Source organism: Bicyclus anynana, chromosome 2 (genome assembly GCF_947172395.1).
Source record: "Bicyclus anynana chromosome 2, ilBicAnyn1.1, whole genome shotgun sequence".
Taxonomy (NCBI): Eukaryota; Metazoa; Arthropoda; class Insecta; order Lepidoptera; family Nymphalidae; genus Bicyclus; species Bicyclus anynana.
Window position 1 is genome coordinate 15,225,545 of NC_069084.1, and position 19,966 is coordinate 15,245,510.

Below are 19,966 nucleotides of genomic sequence, written 5' to 3' on the forward strand. Positions count from 1 at the left end.
AAATATAATTAAAAAGTAGTTGTAAGATACAGAAATCATTTTGAATTCTAAAATTGTTTCGAGTCATAGTCTGTAATTATTTTGTCGTCTGGTAGCCAGTCAAGCGCGATCTTTGTTGGTGATAATACACTTTGTTCGAACTATACGAAGATTTTCATTTGCTGAATACACATTCCTGACGTCACGCTTGCCCGTCTCAGTAATAATAGATTTTACTCTGAATTAACACATTTTCATCCCGGAAAAATCCATGGCTCCCGCGGAATTTGTGGAAAAACTGAATTCCACGCGGACGAAGTCGCGGGCGTCCGCTAGTGTTATGTGCGGATTGGATTACGTTATGTTATATACGGACGATCTGTACAATTACCCTCTTGAGTAAGAAGCACCTCGTCCAGAGTGTGCTAACATTCGTGGAAAATTTTTGATGGCCATTCTTTTCAATGAATGAGACAAATTTGGAAACTATAGGCGTGTTTACTAAAGTAAAATAAATGGACCTCAACATGTAAAGGTAGGTATAGATATTAAAAACCGCTAACAAGCGAGGGGTTGCTTTACTCTCCGAGAGTAATTTTGAATCAAATTCAGTTAGTGAGCCGAACTCGAGTGGTCCTAAGAGCGCAAGAGGCGGCTCTAATTGGAGTAGAAAGGTTTTTTATACAAAATTTTAGAGGGATTTTATCAAAACACTTAATTAAAACAACACTTTAGATATTGGACTTGATATTGATGGAAAAATGTTAAATAAAATGATCGAACAACAAAGGTCGTGTAGGTTTTTGGTAGAAGTTTTTTTTTATTTATTTATTTATTTATACTTTATTGCACAAAACAATAACAAAGAAAACAAAGGAAAAAATAGAAAACAAGTATGTGCAAAGGCGGTCTTATTGCTTATAGCAATATCTACCAGACAACCTTTGGATAAAGGAATTAATGTAATTAAAAAAAAAACCCTGGGTGAGGTTGGTTCTTCTTGGACCAAGGCGCTTTGAAACCCTCGTAACTTTAATTTTAAAAATCAACAGTACTTTATCACCATACCTGAATTTGCCTACTTGAAATAAATTAATTTTGACGATTTTATTACCACTAACCCCCGCTGGGCCAGCTTCATCAAAATATGAAGATGATTTACTTCGAACTTTTACAAAAAAGAGTATTTTTTTATTAAATTAATTATCAGTTAGGCCTTGATTACAATCTCACCCGATGGTAAGTGATGATGCAATCTAAGATACAAGTTGGCTAATTTGTCAGGAGGAAGATGATAATCCACATTCCTTATGGCTTCTACATGACATTGTACCGGAACGCTAAATTGTTTGGCGGTACGTCTTTGCCTATAGGGTGGGTAACTAGCGACGACCAAAGCCTCACACCAGCCAGACCTGGACCAATTAAAAAATACTGAATCGGCCCAGCCGGCAGCCAAGGATCGAATCCAGGACATCCATCTTGTAAATTCATCGCGCATACCATTGCACCAAGAAGGCCGTCAGAGCATGAAAGTTTTAGCCAACATAATATGAAATAGAATTTGAAATATTCAAGGATAGCCGTCGGAAAAACAGAAAAGAAATGAATTATCCTTGCCATGTGCGACCCCGCGCAGCGGCGCCCATTACCGTAATGAACATTGCCGAGATGTCTTCACTTCATTTAGAAGGGAGAGTACCTACGCTAACGTTTTCATGAATACCAAATGAACATAGAAAAGATAATGCAAAGATTGTTTAAAGGAGATGGTCCATTTTAGATCCACTCTTGTACACCGTATCATTATAATTTAAAAAAAAGGATCTTATTAAAATTTATTACAGTGAATAAATGCAACTAAATAAAAAGAAATAAATAAAATTAAAACCCAAAAGAGTTATACCAAGATGGCGCCCTTAAAGCAACTTTGATATGACAATTGACAGCAAACGTCAAATCGATTAATGCATTGAAAACGTCATCTATCCGCCATTATTATCCCTTATTAATTTGCATTTCTTGGGAGATAATGAATATTATTTCGAAAGAATTAAAGTATATTCGTAGATTTGTATAATCAAAAATAGTAAAAATTTATTTCCGCTAGGGTACAATGACTAGACCTGGGCTCCATACAATTTTGGACCATCTCCTTTTTATATTCTGCGTTAAAAATTGAATGGAAAGTGGACCACGGAGTTAATTAGAAAGGCTTGAACCCTTTATGTTTTTCATTAGACTTAAAAGGCTAGAACCCAAACACTACACACAGACAGATAGAATTCTAATTAAAAAGTTTTCATAATATCAAGAACTTCACGCGGCTGGAGTCAAAATCGAGGTCATGAGTTTCAAATCAACCAAAACATGGATACAAGCGACAAACAGACTGTTTCACTGACTAAAAATGTTGATGAGATCTTTACTGGTTGTACAGTATATTATATTACATTTAAATTTATAATAAATAAATTAATACTCTATTAAGATGACAACATAAAGACTTATTGAAGCGTGACCAGACGCATACACTAATGGAATGACAGATCTTGATCACGTGACCTGTCAAAGCAAATGTCATTCCCATACATATTTCTAGTTTTCGAAGCGTTAGCGATCGTAGAAAGAGAATCGACGTGCCACATGGCTAGGGGGGCTACTTGGAGTGGACGATAGTCCTGGCATTTGCACGATGAATTCATGGAACGCTGATGTTCATCTTGTTTCCAATTCTTAATTACGGATTGAAACAGTAATCAATAGTTTTAGTATAGTACATTATGATATAAATGCGGTAAGGCCAAGGCGATATTACAGCTCGAGCCAAAGGCGAGAGCTATAGTATGGAAGCAGAGGCTGTAATTATCAAAGCGCACGTATGTCATACGACGTTTTATAACACATTTGCGAGGAAATACACTTTCTGAAAATGAATTTGCATCTTTGCCTGTTTTCCTTATGATGACATTTTGATACGCTTGTCATTTTTGCACAGACGTATGCGCACACCAGCGTTTGTTTTTTTAGACAAATGCACCAAGAACAGTCAGTATTTCTAATAAAGTAAATTAATATTTCTGTGGTTCTGATACAGATAAATGGTTGACGTTTATTGTCAAAATTAAAGAATTTAATGTTTTTTTTTATAAAACACTAGCGGACTCGCTCAAGCTTCGCTTTGACTTATTAATTTATTTATTTGCACTTCTTCCCTATCCCTACCTTACACTACCATACTCCTACCCCTACCCCTACCCTACCCCTACCCTACCTCTACTCTACCCCTACCCTACCCTACCCTACCCCTACCCTACCCCTACCCTACCCCTACCCTACCCCTACCCTACCGCTACCCTACCCCTACCCTATCCCTATACCATACCCCTACCCTACCACTACCCTATCCTAGAATTTAGGGGTTTGAAAAATAGATGTTGGCCGATTCTCAGACCTACTGAATATGCACAAAAAATTTCATCAAAATCGGTCGAGCCGTTTCGGAGGAGTTCAAGTTCGAACACCGCGACACGAGAATTTTATATATTAGATAAACACACATAAAAACTCTTTTCCAAGATTTTAAAAACTACCGTTCGTTATTAGACGGATGATAAAGGTTTTATATTACACGAATTTATTAACATAGATTACGACATATGTGCATTTTATACTTTACATTACGGCACACGTGCGTAATGAGATACATTACGATACTGAAATTGGTGAAATAAGCGATACTTTGCGCGCAAATGTGTTATAAAAAATGTAAATAGTATACCGTCTTGGTTAGTTTTACAAGCGCTCTTTGGCCCGAGCATCAGACTTACTCGTAACTGTATGTCGTAATTTAGTCGATTACGCTGTTTCTTCGCTATCGCCGACTAACAAGCGCTCTGATATACGGTAAAGGCCGAGCTGCGAGCTTTATTAGCCATTGAGAGGGCCTTCACTAGAAATTTATCCTTTACATTATTATTATCAGTTCGACGGCCTCCGTGGCGCAGTGGTATAAAACGGCAATCCTGGGTTCGATCTCCGGCTGGGCCTATGTGGTTTTCTTAATTGGTCCAGGTCTGCACAGCCGGCACAGACCGGGAAAGATAGCAAAGTGCGCGGGGTTGTAAAACCACCAACTTCCCCACTCCGGCCTGAGAATTTCTTAGAAGAACTAAAAACTCACATCCCGTATAAAGATGAACCTAGGACCTCGTGATACGAAGCCACATAGGCTAACCGGTGGACCAACGAGGCAATTTTTAAAGTAACATCAAAATTCAAAATGATATTAAAAATGCGAATGTTAGTTCGTTTGTGTGTTTTTCTTGTCACACCATACGTTTACAAGTAAAAGTTAGGTACTCATTTTATAAAGGATCCCTGAATAACTTTAGGGACACAAAAAGAAGGCATTATATATGTATCTCGACCCCAGGCCAAGGTAAGGCGGCCAAGAACGTGTCAAGAGCACGAATTTCGAAGAAAAACATTTGCGAAGTCGCGTATTGAGCAGTTTTCTCCCCTGTCCTCAGCAGATATCTATTTAGTATCTATATCTACTTAATCTATGTTCTTCTTTGCTTATATTTAAATCTACAAAACTCAAAAATTTATCGATTGGTCTGTATTTTATCAATTACTAGTGGACGCCCGCAACTTCGTCCACGTGGAATTCTGTTTTTCACAAAACCCGCGGGAACCATGGATTTTTCCGAGATGAAAAGTAGCCTATATGTTAATCCAGAGTAAAATCTATTTTTATTCCAAATTTGAGCTAAATCAGTTCAGTAGTTGCGCCGTTAAAGACTAACAAACATCCAAACATCAGAAACAAACATCCATACAAACTTTCGCGTTAATAATATTAGTAGGATTTATTAAGTACTAGTAGAAGCCCCGCGGTTGCCGCGGTACCCGCGTAGTTCCTTTTCCCATGAAAATACTGGCATAAAATATAGCCTATGACACTCACAAATAACGTGGCTTTTTAGTTGGTAAAAGAATTTTCAAAATCCGTACAATAGATCCAGATATTACCTCCTACAATACCACAAACTTTAGGTACCTTTTTATAATATTAAAGTATAAACGTTTAGTCCAGAATCAAGGTATTAAAGAAGCAAAATATCGCTTCAGTAAACGCAGCGTAAAGGAGGAACAAACATACTTACACACAAACTTTCGCCTTTATAATATAAGTGTGATGAAAAATTGTCAGCTCATGTCTCTACCCACAGAACATGGTGTTCGAGTAAGTGATATAGCTAGATATGAAAGTACAGCAGGCAATTACGAAGTTTCGACGGTTCTGGATGCTGGTATTGATGTTTGGAAGTTTTGATAACGAAGTTCCAATCTTAAAGTGTATGAATTCATCAAACATTTAAATAAGAGATAAAATATGCTGAATTTAGACCTTTGTTACAAATACTTGCTATCTACCAAAATTACGAAATTCCAGTTTAGTGGTTTCCTGCGTATGATAGGAGCATGGTAGTAGCATGGTAGGAGCATGGTAGCAGCATGGTAGGAGCATGGTATGAGCATGGTAGGAGCATGGTCTGAGTCATCTGAGATGGTATGTTATCTCCGCGTTGCAACGACTTGCGGTACGGACGGCTTCAGTGTGCTCGTGGCGTTCGAGCTGTCCACATCTCTTGTTGTGTAATTCTTTATGGGTTACTTGGGATAGGCGGGGAGAGTGACTTGAGTGGAAAAGGGGAGTGTTACATATCTGTAAAAGGTGCCTTTAACCCTACACACTTTCTAGGTTCTTATTTTGGTTACAGTTTGATTTGTTAATTAAGTTGTCTGACAAGTGTTGTGAATCATAACCTTTGTTCGACATTAGTTTACTTATTTTTGTTATCACTTCTGGAGTCCGCGAAAAGGTAGGAGCATGGTAGGAGCATGGTATGAGCATGGTACTTTACTTCATGAAGGAGTTGGTCACGCTTCGTTATTTGCATTCTGGCTATTCCATTTGTCTCTCATGCGTCGTCCCATAATAATAGCATTTTCACCCCCTGAGCCCAGGCTTTCTTCCTCTGCAACATATATGGCACTAGGTTTGCTTTAGTCAAGAGTTCACCGCCTTGGCGTGTGTTACTCCTTTCCCTTTTGACCTCCATGCACTCAAAGATGATTGGGAGTGTCTACTCCTCCACAATATGTGCAACATTCACTGCTTGCTATGCCTATCGCATATAAGTATTAAATACTCCATGTCCGGTCAATGCTTGTGTTATTAGCTTATCCACCTCTCCATGCCTTCGTTCTACCCATTTCACCAGTTCTTGAATCGAGTCCCTGGTCCATTGCCCTTTTCCACTTTCTAGTCGTTCTGTTGACCATTCTTGAAGGCTGAGGAACCCTTTAATACTGTAATAAATATTCATAACGTGTTATATTGTTGTTACTGTCTATATTGTTACATTGTTTATACTGTATACTCGTACTGTTATATTGTTCTTACTGACCTATCTTGCGTATATGACGCAAGATAGGACAGTAAGGATAATATCATTTACTGTATACTTTATCTTACGCGTATGCGTTTATTTTATTCATCTAAACATCAAAAACAAAGCTTCTATATTACCTATGTCACGTGGACACCAAAATTAAGTTATATTTCTCAAATAATTATATTATTTGTTGAATTAATTAATTTAGTCAAAATTCAATCGTAAGTTTACTTCAGGAAATTCAATCTCCTTTGTACTCGTGGTTACGAGGGCAATAACCTCACAAAGAACATTTACCTACCCCCGCCTACGCTAGCCACGACATTAACAAGGCCACGTTTACACTGGTGATTAGGTACCTAACAGTGGCGAAGGATGGAATTTTGACGAAGGCAAGCCGTCCCAAAAAAAAGGAAATTCACACCGCTTGATATAAACTCAGATTTCTCATACATCCATACACATTACAATAATGAATATGTATGTATGGATTCTTAAAAAGTAACCCGGCGGGAATCATCCTGTATGGACTCTTCGCCGCTGGTACCTGTATCTCATGCAAAGAAGAGCACCTACAGCCGCTGAAAATGGCTATAAGCACATAATGAAAACACAATTCACATTTCAATTTTATATACCCAAGACTTAAGTAATTAAGTATATCTGTATTGATAGGTAAATCGGTATGAAGGGGTGATAGCCCAGTGGATGTGACCTCTGCCTCCGATTCCGGAGGGTGTGGATTCGAATCCGGTCCGGGAATGGACCTCCAATTTTTCAGTTGTGTGCATTTTAAGAAATTAAATATCACGTGTTTCAAACAGTGAAGGAAAACATCGTGAGGAAACCTGCATACCTGAGAATTTTCTTAATTCTCTGCGTGTGTGAAGTCTGCCAATCCGCATTGGGCTAGCGTACCCCTCTCATTTTGAGAGGAGACTCGACGTGTCGTATACAAAAACACATATTTTATTATCTTTCCAAATCTCATCGGTGTGTAAATTGTATCAAAACCCCCGTAAATCTCCCATACCAATAAAGGAGGATCTCTGGTCTGATATATCGCGATCACTTACAGTAAAATGGGGAAGGGGAAAATGGGGACGAACGGAACATATATTCCAAAGATTCAATCTGATAAAAAGCATTACGAAAAGATAGCGGAACAAAGAAAATCTTTAAATACATCCGCAATTTCCACGAAGTGATATATTACCTAATACAGGTATCTGCGAAACATATGGAAAATTTGATTTTCTTTGCCATTTAATGCACTGCCTCGTTGTTTTCAGTAGTTAGCTTAACCCGTGCTAAAGACGTGCGGTTTTAACTCCTCAGTTTTAACTCAACTGTCGATTTTCAGTTAAGTCATACGTGTGTAGCGTCCGTCAGTTTTAACTGTAGTGTTTTTTATCGAGTTTGATTGAAATAGATAAAATTGTACAGTTAAACCTGCACGTCTTTAGCACGGGTACCTAGGTGACTTCAGATCCGATCTTTAACGCTTTAACCAGGTTCTTAGGTCAAGACCTGGACTATGAATTATTGAGCTTTTCATTTTCAGTAAAATTGTCAGCCCAAAATTGGGAAGATGGTTGTGGTACACCCTACTGTCCTTCGCTCGGTCCCAGACACTAATTAAAATAGCAAATATTATAGTACGAGATCAGACATAAGAAATATATACCCTCATCTGTTATTTATTTGAGATAAGATATAAAAATTATAGAAAATAATCACATTGATATTAGGTCGCTTAATAATGCGGGCGGATAGTATTAATATTTACAAATATTTAATTAATGATTGAATTATTGAATTTATAACTTTTCTCATTGGTTAATTAATAAAAATGCACTAGTTAAAAGATGCAGAATAAACAGAATTGGAAACGTAAAGATTGCCTGTTTTAAAACTGCAACTGTGAGGTTGTCAGAAATAAACAGTTGAGTTTATTTAAAATGTTATTTATTCATCAGTTATTTAGTCCTCTAGTATGTCAAATGAAAGCTATTTTTTACGTTAGGTTGCCTTTGATCTAGTGAATATTATGTATCACTTATTTCTTATCTACTTATACTAATATTATAAATAGGAAAGATTTCATTGTTTGTTTATATGTTTTGAATAGATTCTGGAACTACTTAACCGAAATAAAAATTATTTCACAGTTAGGAAGCTACACTATCTCCGAGTGATATAGACTATAGTTCATCCCCGTATAACCTCGGGAATCACTCGGATAAAACCGCGCGGCGTCTGCTAGTCACTAATAAACAACAGATGAGGTTTATATTTCTAATGCCGGGTCTCAGACTAATATCACACTAAGCTTGTGCCAACTCGCATGTATTGTTAAAATAATATATTATTGATAATGTTGATGAACGTATTAAATGTTACTTTAACATTAAATACGTTAACGGCCACTTCGTTCTTGTGGAGCGGAATTTAGTCTTTTTTTTTGGGAATAGGTATACGTATTAAAGTTAAAAGAAAATCGTTTTGCCAACCTTTTTGTCCATCGGACTGTAAAACAATATAAATATTCTTCAAATACGACCCATTTGGCGTAATTGAGGTCACCGAGATTTAGGGTTGCCAAAAGCCGAAAATTGGAATGAAACAAAGAAATGATTTGGCGCCGTTGCAGTTTCTTAAAATTTACATCGTTTATAAATATTTTCACTTTATCCTTTTCAGGGTTTAATAACATCCCTTATAGTTTTGCCATGTCCGTCTGTCCGTCTGCCCAAACCTTAGCAATATAAATTAAGCTAATAAAATGGTTTTTTATGTGAAGTACGTCCCCTAAAGCAGATGTTTTTTTCACTCGTTTATCCAATATAAATATGAGATATCATTGAATAGTATTTTAAAAATGTAGTGGATTTGTTAACATAATTTTTCAATGATGTTAACACACATAGGATATGTTTGTTAAATATTATTTCTTGAGTCAGCCCTGAAAAAAGGACCGAACTTTTTCCTAACAAAGTTCTTAGGCAGCTATTAAAAAAATTGCCTCTTTCCTCCTGTAATAAATAACGAGGCAACTTTAACGAAAAGGCGAAGTTTTAATTAAGGTAATCGTGAATCGTTACAATAAATAACAGTTTTCCTTCCACTTTGTCGGCATAATAAGGCTGACTGACTGAATGGATACCTAACACCTATAAGCTGGTATTATTCAGAGTGGCAAAAATTATTTATTTCTGCTGTAAGCTTTGGTTCTTAGATTGAATGCCAAAAAGCTGTAGGTATTATTTTTTTGTACAATTTTCTCTGTTACCGACAAGCTTACAAAATTTTTCAAAAAAGTATGGTCAACGGTCTTGACTTGTCCACGTTATGCTAGCCACTCATAATCCGATAAGCCTACATGCCTGTAGCGCTAACGGCTTGACATGCGATAAAACTGATCGTGTGTTGGTCGCGATCCGAATTTTAACGGCCTCCGTGGCACAGTGGTATGCGCGGTGGATTTACAAAACGGAGGTCCTGGCAGATTGAGTTTTTCTTAATTGATCCAGTTCAGGCTGGTGGGAGTCTTGAACCATGCCTAGTTACCACACCACCGGCAAAGACGTACCGCCAAGCGATTTAGCGTTCCGGTACGATGTCGTATAGAAACCGAAAGGAGTGTGGATTTTCATACTCCTTCTAACAAGTTTGCCCGCTTCCATCTTAGACTGCATCATCACTTACCATCAGGTGAGATTGTAGTCAAGGGCTAACTTGTAAAGAATAAAAAAAAGATCGTCATGATGACATGCACATCGCGACCAACACACGATCAGCTGTCAAGCCGTTAGCGCTGCAGGCATGTGAGATTACTTGATCGTCAGTGGCCGACATAACACTTCTAGATTTGGTATATTCTATGTAATTTTTATAATTATGTATCGAATTAAACGTTTATTTATTTTATTTACAGGAAACGGCTATATTGAGGGTACAGAGCTGGACGGCTTCCTGAGAGAATTCGTGTCAAGTGCCAACTTCACAGACATTAGCCCTGACGTAAGTGATAAGTTAATTTTTTTAATACCCTTCCTACTTTTTATATTAAACGAATGTAGTATTGAGCCGTCATATCCACTGGGCTATCCCAGTGGGCTATGTAACCTCTGTCTCCAATTCCAGAGGGTGTGTGTTCGAATCCTGTCCGGCCCATGCACCTCCAACTTTTAAGTTGTGTGCATTTTAAGAAATTAAATATCACGTGTCTCAAACGGTGAAGGAAAACCTCATAAGGAAACCTGCATACCAAAGAATTTTCTTAATTCTCTGCGTGTGTGAAGTCTGCCAATCCGCATTGGGCCAGCGTGGTGGACTATTGGCCTAACCCCTCTCATTCTGAGAGGAGACTCGAGCTCAGCAGTGAGCCGTATATGGGTTGATAACGACGAGGCTGGAGCTTAGGGCAGAGACAAATTTGATCAAAAATGTATCTTACCGCGCGACGACAGGTGATATAAAACACGTTTCATCCATTAAACAGTTGAAGGTCGCTTCTAATTGGTATCTTTGACTAAAAAGGATTTTCCGGAATATTTCAACTATATAAGTTTACATTGGTAGGTAAACAATAAACATTAATCGGGATTATGTTATAAAAGCATCCCAAGGATGATGTGTTTAAATGTAAAGTACGAGTATGTATTTGTCAAAGTAATCCGCTTTAAAATCGACCCATGCTTGGTACACGAAGCCTTACTAGAACTACGATCGTGTTAATCTCATAAATAAACGACCTTTTATATGACCTCCCTTATAAATTGTAGGCTTTGAGTTTGACTCCCGCTAAAACTAAAGGGTCACCATAAACTGTTGATCCCTTAGACCCCGTAATGGTCAGACCTTCGTAATTCATTAGACACCGTTAAAAGCAATGATAACTATACTATAGATAGGTTACGTCCCTACAAAATCACCACAAAAAAGTGATCCGAATTTAGCTACATAACTGAGCGCAACATGCACAGTTTTGTCTTTAATTCCAATAAAATATATTTGTTATAATTTCTACAACTGAACTGCCCATGTAGCCAAGTGGCATGTCGATTCTCTTTCTACGATCGTAAACGCTTCGAAAACTAGAAAAATGTATGGAAATGACAGATCTTGATCACGTGACCTGTCGATAGCAAATGTCATTCCTATTTCACTCCTGAAATCGCCACAGCGAGGAGGTGTGGCAGGCTTTTTGTGTCCTAATAGCAAGAGTTTCTTTAATTAGATCAGAATTAATCAACCCCTAACGCAAAAAGGGGGTGTTATAAGTTTGACGTGTCGTGGCACCATAGCTCCCGAATAGATAAAGCGATTTCAATCTAGTTTCTTTATATGAAAGGTGACTTATGGGCGAGTGTGAGATATGCTTGATGAAAATCGGTTGAGCCGTTTAAAAGTTCTGGGGGTTGAAAGTGGGGAAGAATAAATTTGATCGAGAGTGTATTAATAATTTTATGACCTTCGGGGTTTTCAAAATTTTCTATTTTATGTTATGATAGAGATAAAAAAGATTGAGTTGATAATAAAACGCTTTTTCAAGGAAAAACAACCGCCTTGTAATTTTAAACTTTCCAACTGCTTGGATTAACTCCATTACTCCTAAAATTATTAATTGTGAGTGTCATAGTTTTATCTCGATATTTTTACGGGGCCTGGAACTACGTGGGTGAAACCGCGAGGCGTAGGCTAGTACATACATATTTGTATTAGTACGAGTATACACATGATTATTTGTGTATGTTACCCGACCGAGAAAGTCTTACAACATCATAAAATAAGCGACCAATATTTATTTTCACTTTGTTGAAATTACAATCCTCCCTTGAAGTTACAAGGTAATTTAGATGGAAATGGTCGCATCCTGGGACTGTAGCCAAGTGGTTCGTCGATTCTCTTTCTACGATGGCAAACGCTTGGAAAACTAGAAAAATGTATGGGAATGCCATTTGCTATCGACAGGTCACGTGATCAAGTTATCGATCGGATCCTTTATTCCCAAACATTTTTCTAGCTTTCGAAGCGTTTGCGATTGTAGAAAGAGAATTGACCTGCCACTTGGCTACGAGTATAAACCTTGGTTTACTAGCGGAATATGCTCGGAGAATAATACGACTACTATTTATCTTGCTTAACTATGGCTTGGCTTTTTATTTGCTGCTATTTTATAGCCCAGTTTAATTTACCGGTTGTTTTAAACTAAATAATCTGTTTTATATCTGACTAGCAGACGCGCGGTTTCAACCGCGTGGTTCTCGTTCCCGTAGGAATATGAGGATAAAATGTAGACTATATCACTCAGTGAAAGAATTTTTCAAATCAGTTTAGTAGTTCCAGAACCTATTCAATGCAAACTACAATCCTTTCCTATTAAAAATATTAGAATAGATAATATTATAAGAGGTAAAGTTTGTGATATTGTAGGGGTCTCTGGATTTACTGAAACTTCTTTTTCCAATATAATATAAGGCACGTTATTTGAAAGTATCATAGGCTGTATTTAATCCTCGGAATGAGAACTAAGCAGATGAAACCGCGGTGCTTCTATTACTGTATTATAAATTCCTGAGTGAGTTTGTTTTAACTTAAAAAAAGAAGGTTCTCATTTCGTCGAAGTCAATTATTATTATTACTTTTTAACTAAGCAGCAGCTTATGATCATGAAAGGAGGTGTCCGAAATTGGGCCCACTTTTCAGAACAATACAGAAATGAAAGATCTACTATCTGAAAGATAGACTAAAATCTTGAATATTTTAATAGATTGCTCCATTAGAATCTTAGCCGAAATAATATTCGCCAACAAGGAAAATAAGCTGATTTCATTATATTCACGTATTCGTAGTGATTTCTATATCCTCTTTTACGCGTATTTTACTGATTGTCAGTTGTCTTTGCAAACGCGAGCTGTCAATGTCAAAGTCAATCAATGACTGAGATGTCATTGTCAAATGTCATAATTTGATTAGATGTGTCAAGTTAGTGTCAAATTCTTATTGATAAATCTGTCGTCTGTCAGTTACACAGATAATTTAATAAATTTTATGTCAAAGACATACGAAATACGGCCCACCTGCAACAAGTAATTTAACTGATTAGGCAAATTGAGATTTCTTTGAAAATTGGCGTCATGAGTTTTACCTTTATTGTCCTAATTTATGGCAAATTTTCAGCTCAGTATCATTTGTATAATTTGGGCCCAAGTTTGTACAAAGACTGGATTTCTCCTTTTACATTCACATTATCAGGCGTACACAAAATAACATAGGGTTCAAATTACGAGTACAATAATCCTCCTTTGAAGTTAAAAGGTAATTTAGATGGAAATCGTTTCGCTTCGGTTAGTTAGAGGGAATGCGCTGGCTCGGAGGATAATAAGGTTGCTATTTATCTTGCTTAACTATGGTTTGTCTTTTTTATTTTATGGTCCAGTTACTTTAAGTAATTTCATTTTATATCTATTTTCTATCCAACTTATATTAAATAGTGCCTAGAATAGTCCATCGATGTATGGTTGTATGTATGGATGTTTGTTACTTTTTCACGCCGCAACTACTAAACTATTATATTGTATTGACTGACATTATAAGCTTAAGGATTAACTTAAGCTACTTTTTATCCCGAAAAAATCCATTGTTCCCTCGGGATTTGTGAAATTTGAATTTCACGCGGAAGTCGTGCGCGTTCGCTAGTATTACACAAATGCAAAATTATTTGTTTGTTTTATTAATAAAGTTCATTTGTTTCTTACGCTTTTACAACAACGCTTTTTTTTAGTATATTTTGATATGTATTTTATTCATTATTGTAGGTATTTGTGTAATATTGTTTATGTATTAGGATGTAAATTATTTGTATGTATGTGTATTACTAATACTATGGTTATTTCTGTTTTACGCCACCTGCTGATGTCCTTAAGTTTTCCTAAACCGAAGGTTGCCTGAAAGGAGTGTGGATTTTCATCCTCCTCCTAACAAGTTAGCCCGCTTCCATCTTAGACTGCATCATCACTAACCATCAGGTGAGATTGTAGTCAAGGGCTAACTTGTATTAAAAAAAAAAAAAAAAATCGCTACTTAGTGATAAGGCCGCCTTTTGCATGCTGATCTCTTCTTAATTTGTTTTTTTTCACTTGTATTTGTCTTTGTGTTGTGCAAATAAAGTATGTATATCTATCTATCTATCTATCTATCTAACAACTTCAATTGAACAATTAAAATTGACATGCAAGTTATTAAAAGGTACAAAAAAAAACTTAATGGTTACATGCAAAAATTACACGTTTAATTTTTAATATCTACTTTGTTAAATTAATTTAATAGTCTTTTATACAACAAAGTAGATAGATAGAAGTAGAGAATCATTAACAACCCATATTCGGCTCACTGTTGAGCACGAGTCTTCTGACAGTATGAGTGGGGTTAGTGTTAGTTTCCCTTAGTTCACCACGCTGGACCAATGACTTCAAACACCTAGAAAATTAAGAAAATTCTACGGTATGCATGTTTCCTCACGATGTTTTCCTTCGCCGTTTGAGACACGTGATATTTAATTTCTTAAAAAATGGGCGTGCACCTTCAACTTTTCAGTAGATAATACTTCATTATTTTACTCGTAGTGTATTTTCTACAAACGGCTGAACTGATGTTTATGATCTTGATTTATTGCATTTGTCTCCGCCCCGAGTGGCAGAATATCTATTACTCATCATCAACCTATTTTAAAGGCCTACGAGGGCCAGGGTCTGTAGCCATGTGGCAAATCGATTCTCTTTCTACAAACGCTAACGCTTCGGAAACTAAACAATTCACGGGAATGACAGATCCGATCGATAACTTGATTACGTGACCTGTCTATATCAAATGTCATACCCATAGCTTTTTTTAATTTTTGAAGTTACGTGATAGGCCAGTAGACCTCTGCCTTCAATTCAGAGGGCTTAGGTTCGAATCCGGTCCGGGGCATGCACTTTCAACGTATGCATTACAAGATATTAAACGTCAGGTGTCCAACGGTGAAGGAAAACATCGTGAGGAAACTTGCAAGCCTGAGAATTTTCTTAATTATCTACGTGTGTGAAGTTTGGCAATCCGCATTTGGCCAGCGTGGTGGACTATAAGCCTAACCCCTTTCATTTTGAGATTAGACTTGTGCTCAACAGTGCGCCGAATATACTTTAATTTGACTAAATGTGTCAAATTAATGTAAAATCCCTAGAAGAACTGTCAGTTTGAAACAGATAATGCAATGAATTTGATGTCAAACGGATCCGACCAAGTAATTTAGTTTTAACAAGGAATTTAGCTGATTTAGCGAACATGGATTTTTGGGAAATTTGGCCTCATAAGATCTCTATATATTTAATTTAAGGCCAACTTTCTGCTTTGTATCGTTTGAATTTTTTGGGCACGATATTGTTTGCAGACTGAATTTCCCTTCTTAAACTCAAGTGTTCCTGATCCGAAGCCACATAGGCTAATCACTGTACCAACCATTAACAGTGGAATTAATAGACATTGCAGGGGCACCCTCAGGGGACCATTCACCCGCTGAGTGCCGAATTCTCAAACACATAGAGTTTAAATTCGACACTCAGCGGGTGATCGATCCCCTGGGGGCGCTTCCACAACGTCTATGAATTCAATAAATATGATCAAAGAAAGAAATACGAAATATATCGTTTTCTCGCATGTATACATCGATAGTACATCGTTAGATGGGCCTCAAAGCGTCGCGGAATTGTCATTGGTTTCGCACATTGAGTACGTCATCACTCGTAACACATTTCTCTTTATTCATGTTGTGGCTTGTGTTTTTACACTTCCAAAATGAACACGAAGGCATAATTAAGGGATTAAAATAATAAAAAAAACAGTAAATATTTTTAAATCAACGTCCACTCACAGCACGCGCTTGTTACGTACTAAGATAAGATGTGCGTGCACGTCTTTGGGTAATGACATAAAATTGTGCGTTCTTTAGTATGGAGGGGCTCATCTAACGATTTATATCGTTGCATGTATAGAACAAGTTTTGGGATGATATTTCACGAACTTTCATTACATACCTAACATAACCTCAAAGTTCCAGACAGGACGTCTGTTAGGTTGGAAATTGGAATATGCTTGCCTGTTAGAATAATACAGCTGCTATTTATCTTGCTTAACTTTACGAATAGCTTAGCTTTGAATTAACTAAGTAGTCTTGATTTGTACTGAGTAATGCAAACTAAATAAATACTAACACAAATTTTTGGAAGAAAAATAAAAAAGCTGCAATATTTTTATAGAAATACCTTTTTTTAAATATACCTAATTACATCAAACTATTAAAATATAGGTACCTATTCAAGTCTTTGATTTAAATTTATTAGTAGACTTTTGTACTTATCCAATTCCACATTTTACTGATATGTATGATGAAAAATATATATATCATTTAGGCACATACTTACCTACCTATATCATAATTATTATTTATATACCTAGTCTAAGGACACGCATTATTAAATTTACTGTTCGACATAATACGTTTTACATTGCAACTTCATTAAGTGATACAAAAAAAATCCATTAAAAACTATTAAATGCAAAATGATTTCATTAGTATTTTATTTTAGAAAGCTACCGAATAGTCCGTGAGCTTCTTTTTAATCGACTTCTAAAATTAAAGATGTATGCAAAATTATAGATTGTATGTTATTATGTTTTTAACTACACTATAAAGGAAAGCGTCCACAAATCCGTATCGTACGTATCGGACGGATTTTTATTTTACGGCAGGTACATTCGTCCGATCCGTATCAGTGGACGCATTTGTATGACTTTCTATACAAAGATGACTACGATCTGATTGACGCGATGCGTCCGATATGTACGATGCGGTTCTGTGGACGCCATTATTCTTAAACTCCGCGCCACGAAAGAAGTCACGCGACTAAAACCTGAACTAAAACTGACAGCGCCCTTACACAAATGACTTTAAGACCGCCATTACCAAAAGACAATGAGCGCCATTATTTAGACATTAGCACCTACGGGACTTGTTTTGTGGCGCGGAGTATAGTTGCGAAGTTCAATGCTACTCTGCGGCAAGCACACTCACTGGAGTGCATTCTAAGCTATACTAGCGGTCGCATGCGACTTCGTTCGGTGAAGGTTCTTCTTAATCGTACACTCTTGGCAGAGTGGTCGTGGTTGCAGCGATGAGCGACGCCTTCTGTGCAATGTGGTGAAGGTTCAGTTTTCCACAAATCCAAATTTTCAGAAAATCTAGCATAAAAGTAGCTCCAGCTTGTATGGTTGCTGTAGGTATATCAGAAAGTCCCATTAAAATAATTTTAACCGTTATAAAAAAAAGAGCTCGAAAGGAAAAAACAGAAAGACAGGTAATAATTTTAAAATACTTGTTTGGGTTTTGATATAGTGTATATAACTAGAAACATTTAATAAAACAGTTATGTATTTTGAAACAGACACTCTAATATGTATTTATTTCCGACAATTTAATATTTTCTCAACATTTTGTTATTTATACGAAAATTGAAGACTTCATTTAAGTCACTTCACCAACAGCATCCAAAGCTAATTTCCCACTAAGCTTCTTATTTTTCATGCATCTGTATCTACTTTTTGTTAAAATGATTAAAATTAATAAGTAATTTTGAAAAGGGCTCTTGTCTGAAAATTTAAAATGTCCAGGAATTAAAAAAAAAACATTTTTTTTTCAAACCAGTGTATAATTTCTAAAAGTAACGAGTATTGTGTTACATGTTGGCGTTAATTAGCCTTCGAAAATTACTAAAATTATTTATTTTAATGTTAATTTAAATATATTATATACCTATTTTATATTTGTTAGATGTATGTATAGAATAATAAATCAAATCAAGTGTCCAATGTATATTATATTGTATTTGACGGCCTCCGTGGCGCAGTGGTATGCGCAGTGGACTTACAAGACGGAGGTCCTGGGTTCGATACCCGGCTGGACCGATTGAGGTATTTTTAATTGGTCCAGGTCTGGCTGGTGGGAGGCTTTGGCCGTAGATAGTTACCACCGGTACAACGTCGTGTAGAAACCGAAATGGGTGTGGATTACATCCTCCTCCTAACAAATTAGCCCGATTCCATTTTAAATTGCATCATCACTTACGATCAGGCGAGATTTTAGTCAAGGGCTAACTCCAACTTGTAAAGAATTAAAAAAAAAATCAATTACATCGAACACTTGATTAGATTTGAAATTGCTGTACCTATTACGATGGAGCTTTTTTTATAGCGTCGTTTTTAATGTTCATCGAAACATTGGCCTCCGATTTTTGCGCGCGTGGTTGGGCATCCATTACCTTCAAACGCTGCAACCGGTTTGATCGTGAATTCCAATTCTTGTCTCCTGAATGTATACTTCTGGAATATTTGTGCTCTATGTTCACTGTATATATCTAATGGACTAGATATATGATCTGTTCTTTTTACATCACTTATATCAGACGAGAATAGATCGTTTGGTGATCTTTTGGGTCTTCTTAAGTTAATATTCTTGTCAATAACTTCGTACCTTTTGTTCTTTATAATATTTTGGTCGACACAAGAACCGAAAATGATTGTAATGATAAACGTAATAGCGAATGTTGTGACCGTCTTCATGGTTGTAGTAATGACGACTGTGGTTGTGGTAACTACGACCAGCTATCGTGTTGCTACAACCGCTGATTGTTTAGGTAATTGAAAAGCACTTTGTTTAACTGTTCTAATATAATTGTAATTAATTATTATCAAATCAAATTGTTTATTTGCTGATACAGTATACAAAGATCTTGAAAATAATAATGACGTATGTATACTATCGTCATCATCAACCCATATTCGGCTCACTGCTGAGCTCGAGTCTCCACTCTGAATGAGAGGGGTAAGGCCAATAGTCCACCACGCTGGCCCAATGCGGATTGGCAGACTTCACACACGCAGAGAATTAAGATAATTCTCTGGTATGCAGGTTTCCTCACGAAGTTTTGCCTTCACCGTTTGAGACGCGTGTTATTTAATTTCTTAAAATGCACACAACTGAAAAGTTGGAGGTGCATGCCACGGACCGGATTCGAACCCACGCCCTCCGGAATCGGAGGCAGAGGTCATATCCACTGTCTACTGGCTATCACGGCTCTTTATTTCTTTGCATACCTGAAAATTTTCTTAATTCTTCTCTGTGCGAAGTCTGCTAATTCGCATGGGCTAGCGTGGTGGACCAAGGCTTAATCCCTTTCATTCTGAGAGGAGACTCGTGCTTAACAATGAGCCGAAAATGGGTTATAATGATGATGAACTAATTTCATGTCGATCGGGTGTGATACAAGCATATTTATCATAATAATTATTATACATACATTATATTATACATAAATGCTGCGTGATAGCCCAGTGGATATGACCTCTGCCTCCGATTCCGGAGGGTGTGGGTTCGAATCCGGTCCGGGGCATGCACCTCCAACTTTTCAGTTGTGTGCATT

General features: G+C 36.8%; 2 protein-coding genes across 5 annotated transcripts in view; one reads left to right on the forward strand and one right to left on the reverse strand.

Annotated features, from left to right (window-relative positions):
- LOC112049105 (calbindin-32) overlaps positions 1 to 19,966 on the forward strand; it is a 97,165-nt gene that overhangs the window by 37,138 nt on the left and 40,061 nt on the right. For both annotated transcript variants that reach the window (XM_052887628.1, XM_052887632.1), the window contains exon 3: positions 10,384 to 10,469. In XM_052887628.1, coding sequence (XP_052743588.1) covers positions 10,384 to 10,469 — 86 coding nt within the window. The remainder of the gene's footprint in view (positions 1 to 10,383; positions 10,470 to 19,966) is intronic.
- Positions 16,760 to 19,233, reverse strand: LOC128199200 (uncharacterized). Of its 3 annotated transcripts, none has more exons than XR_008251865.1 (2): positions 18,713 to 19,233; positions 16,760 to 17,762 (listed from the first exon to the last, which is right to left on the reverse strand). XR_008251865.1 is itself a non-coding variant. In XM_052887639.1 (2 exons), exons 1-2 carry the CDS (start codon positions 19,104 to 19,106, stop codon positions 18,013 to 18,015), a joined length of 426 nt encoding a protein of 141 aa, XP_052743599.1. In that variant the 5' UTR covers positions 19,107 to 19,141; the 3' UTR covers positions 17,902 to 18,012. The 3 variants fall into 3 exon arrangements, 1 of the variants encoding a protein (XP_052743599.1); XR_008251864.1 differs by lacking the exon at positions 16,760 to 17,762 and adding an exon at positions 17,902 to 18,137; XM_052887639.1 differs by lacking the exon at positions 16,760 to 17,762 and adding an exon at positions 17,902 to 18,137 and having other exon boundaries at positions 18,806 to 19,141.

What these genes read in the sequence shown, in the direction of transcription:
- LOC128199200 (XM_052887639.1), bottom strand. Translation starts at nt 19,106, where the DNA reads ATGAAGACGGTCACAACATTCGCTATTACGTTTATCATTACAATCATT. An exon ending in ACCGGTTGCAGCGTTTGAAG is followed by an intron (nt 18,138 to 18,805) that starts GTAATGGATGCC and finishes TTAAATTTTCAG; the next exon opens with ACAAGAGCCCTTTTCAAAAT.